The 3175-nt window shown below is 56.7% G+C and overlaps 1 protein-coding gene across 1 annotated transcript; it reads left to right on the top strand.

Annotated features, from left to right (window-relative positions):
- Positions 1 to 1973: 1973 nt before the first annotated feature.
- On the top strand, positions 1974 to 2703 carry NOG (noggin). The gene has a single exon (XM_063123164.1). The coding sequence runs from the start codon at positions 2029 to 2031 to the stop codon at positions 2701 to 2703; it is 675 nt and encodes a 224-aa protein (XP_062979234.1). The 5' UTR covers positions 1974 to 2028.
- The last annotated feature ends 472 nt before the right edge of the window (positions 2704 to 3175 follow it).

The following is a 3175-nucleotide window of genomic DNA, read 5'->3' on the forward strand; positions in this document are numbered from 1 at the left end:
TGTTCTGACCCTATACTGTCAGCTTCACCCTACCCGGTGCCTGTTTACACTTCCCTGTGCCTGTTTGCATTCTCTTTCCCTCCTTATTGTTTACTACAACTTTATTAGATTGTAAGCCTATGCGGCAGGGTCTTGCTATTTACTGTGTAATCTGTACAGCACCATGTACATTGATGGTGCTATATAAATAAATAAATAAATAAATAATAATAATAATAATAATAATAATAATAATAATCCCAGAGTGGACAGAGAATTAAGGAGCGGTGCCTGCCAGGCACTAAAAGGAAGGAGAGAGATGCATAATTTCACTACATCGTATTGACAAAAGTTGAACATCTCTTCCAGAGGAGGAGCTCAGTAAAACAATGGAAGGAATTGTCTAAGGCAGGGATAAGCAACCTGGCACAATCAGGATATTCTGGACTACAGTTCCCACCAGCCGCAGCCAGCATGGCCAATGGCTGGGGATTATGGGGTTTGTAGTCCAAAACATCTCGAGGTCACTGGGAGGCTTGGAAGTGATGGAGGCAAGGGTGTACAGGCATGGGTCTAAGATGCTTACTGCTGCACAAAAATAATAATAATGGTGTCCTGTATCTGCGCTTCAGTGATTTCATAGTTACCCTTCGAAGGAAATGAGAACTGTGGGAACAAAGCATGACGGTTGAGCTCCATTCAGACCTCCTGATAAGATTGTGTAACCACCCCGTCCCTTCTCCGTGTCTGGAATATTAAACACACACACACACACACACACACAGAGAGAGAGAGAGAGAGAGAGAGAGAGAGAGAGAGAGAGACGAACGGGAGCCGTGCTCCAACTACACCCAGCAGAGGGCGCTTTGCACCAGCTTGAATTAGCATTAGCCAGCAATTTCACGCTTGGAAGAGGAGGCGTCTGCAGAAACTTCTCGGGCAGGGAGCCAACAAGAGCGCTTATGAATTACATCACGGGCTCATGTGTAGAGCCGCGCAAATAAATGCAGCAGCCACCAGGTAGCGGGGCAATAAGAAAAAAAGCAAGAGGAGGGGAAAGAGTTTGGGGGGGGGGCAGTGCAAAGAGAGCGCGAGCAGAACCCAGCACGTGGAGCAACTAGATGCTTTGCAAGGTTGCAGAGACCTCCTGCCTCTGGAGCTGAACTCCTGCTCGGCAGGGAGGGAGAGAGGGGGCGGATTCCCAGCGCCGCCTCGTAATTTTCAGCCTAGCCGGGGTGGCTGGGAATGAATGCCCAACGCCGAGGATTGAAGCCGTGGCGGCGGATCTAACCAAGGCAGCCCTGCTTCGCTGGACGCAGGGAGGTCACAGGCGAACCTTCCGCCCGGAGCATCCCATCCGAAGCCACGCGTGAGCGGCGCGTTTGCGGCGGGACGCAGAGAGAGACGCGCCCCCCTTGGTGGATGGCTCGGTGGCTGCGGGAGCAAAGCTCGGCAGCGGGACTTTGCTAGTGGAGGGATCGCCTTCGCCTCCCCCTCCCCTCTTCTTTTAAGGAGCGCTGCCTGAACAGAGCGAGTCGGAGGTTTCCATAGTGATGGAACCGAAAGTGCAGGAAATTTAAAGGCGCTGGATCCTCGCGAAGCAGACACGCTGGTGCCAACGTGCGTGGCGGCGGCGGCGGCTGCAGGGTGCAAAGAGACGGCAACCCGAGGAGAAGTTTGCGGAGGTTTCTGCTGAGCGTCGCAAGCACATCCACAAGCCCCGGAGCCCGAGGAGCGATCGCGTCCGGCAAAAGGAGGCGTCGTCCGAGCTCTCTGCACGGGCTTGGTTTCGATTGCTTTCGTTTATTTTTTGCGCGCTCGCCAGACCCGAGGAAAGGCGTTCGTAGCGAGGCAGCGATCGCTCCAGGTGACTCCAGAGCGGCGCATCTTGAGAGGGGGAACGGGGGGGGGGGCGATCCCGCCCCGCCGACGCCTTGCTTGGATACCAGCAGCAGCACCCCGCCGACGCCTCCCCAGTGGACGCTTCTCCGATGCATTCGCTCGGGCCCGCTTCTGGGTGAACCCTTTCCTCCCCTTCCCCCATCGAGGATGGATCAGCCCCAGTGGTTTGTGACTATTTACGCGTTGGTGGTTCTCCTGGGTCTACGGCTGGAGCAGGGCGCCTGCCAGCACTATCTGCACATCCGCCCGGCGCCGAGCGACAACTTGCCCTTAGTGGATCTAATCGAGCACCCGGATCCTATCTTCGATCCCAAGGAGAAGGACCTGAACGACACGCTGCTGCGCAACCTGCTGGGCACCCATTTCGACCCGAACTTCATGGCGGTCTCCTTGCCCGACGACCGCCTCGGCGGGGACGACTTGGCCGAGCTGGACCTGCTGCTGCGGCAGCGGCCGTCGGGGGCCATGCCCAGCGACATCAAAAGCCTGGAGTTTTACGACGGGGGCCTCCAGGCGAGTAAGAAGCACCGGCTGAGCAAGAAGCTGCGCAGGAAGCTGCAGCTGTGGCTCTGGTCGCAGACCTTCTGCCCGGTGCTCTACACGTGGAACGACCTGGGCAGCCGCTTCTGGCCCCGCTACGTGAAAGCGGGCAGCTGCTTCAGCAAGCGCTCGTGCTCGGTGCCGGAAGGCATGGTGTGCAAGCCGGCCAAGTCGGTGCATCTGACCATCTTGCGGTGGAGGTGCCAGCGGCGCGGGGGGCAGCGCTGCACGTGGATCCCCATCCAGTACCCCATCATCGCCGAGTGCAAGTGCTCCTGCTAGGGGGAGGGCAGAGGGGGAGGGCGCTGCTGCTGCTTCCACCACACGTGCACTTAATGCCCGGCGTCGCCGCCCGAGAGACAACAACTGCAAATGAAACCGACCGGGGGGGGGGGGCCGCGCCGCGCGCGCTCCCTCCCCTCTCTTTTCCTCCTCCTCCTCCCCCCCCCCCAAAACAAGAAAATAAACCAGACTCCGGTGGACTTTGATGCACTCAAAAAATACGGACAGCTTCGGCCTCCGGGTTCAAACGTTGCACTGTAACATGTAGGGGAATGTAACTTTGTTATGTCTGCGGCGGGAGCGCCTGTCTTTTGAGTCGGCTGCGAGAGAGGGCGTGTGCGTGGATAGATATTAATATACAAAACACCCCACCGCCCCCTTTTGAATCTCCTATTAAAAAGGTCAGTGTTACAACGTGAACGCATCCTCGTCTACTGTATTTTTAAGAGTATTCGCCCTGATCGTCGCTTTG

The sequence above is a fragment of the Elgaria multicarinata genome, chromosome 3 (assembly GCF_023053635.1).
Source record: "Elgaria multicarinata webbii isolate HBS135686 ecotype San Diego chromosome 3, rElgMul1.1.pri, whole genome shotgun sequence".
Lineage (NCBI taxonomy): Eukaryota > Metazoa > Chordata > Lepidosauria > Squamata > Anguidae > Elgaria > Elgaria multicarinata.

Excerpts from the sequence above, each read along its gene's own strand:
- NOG (XM_063123164.1), top strand. The coding sequence starts at position 2,029 with ATGGATCAGCCCCAGTGGTTTGTGACTATTTACGCGTTGGTGGTTCTC.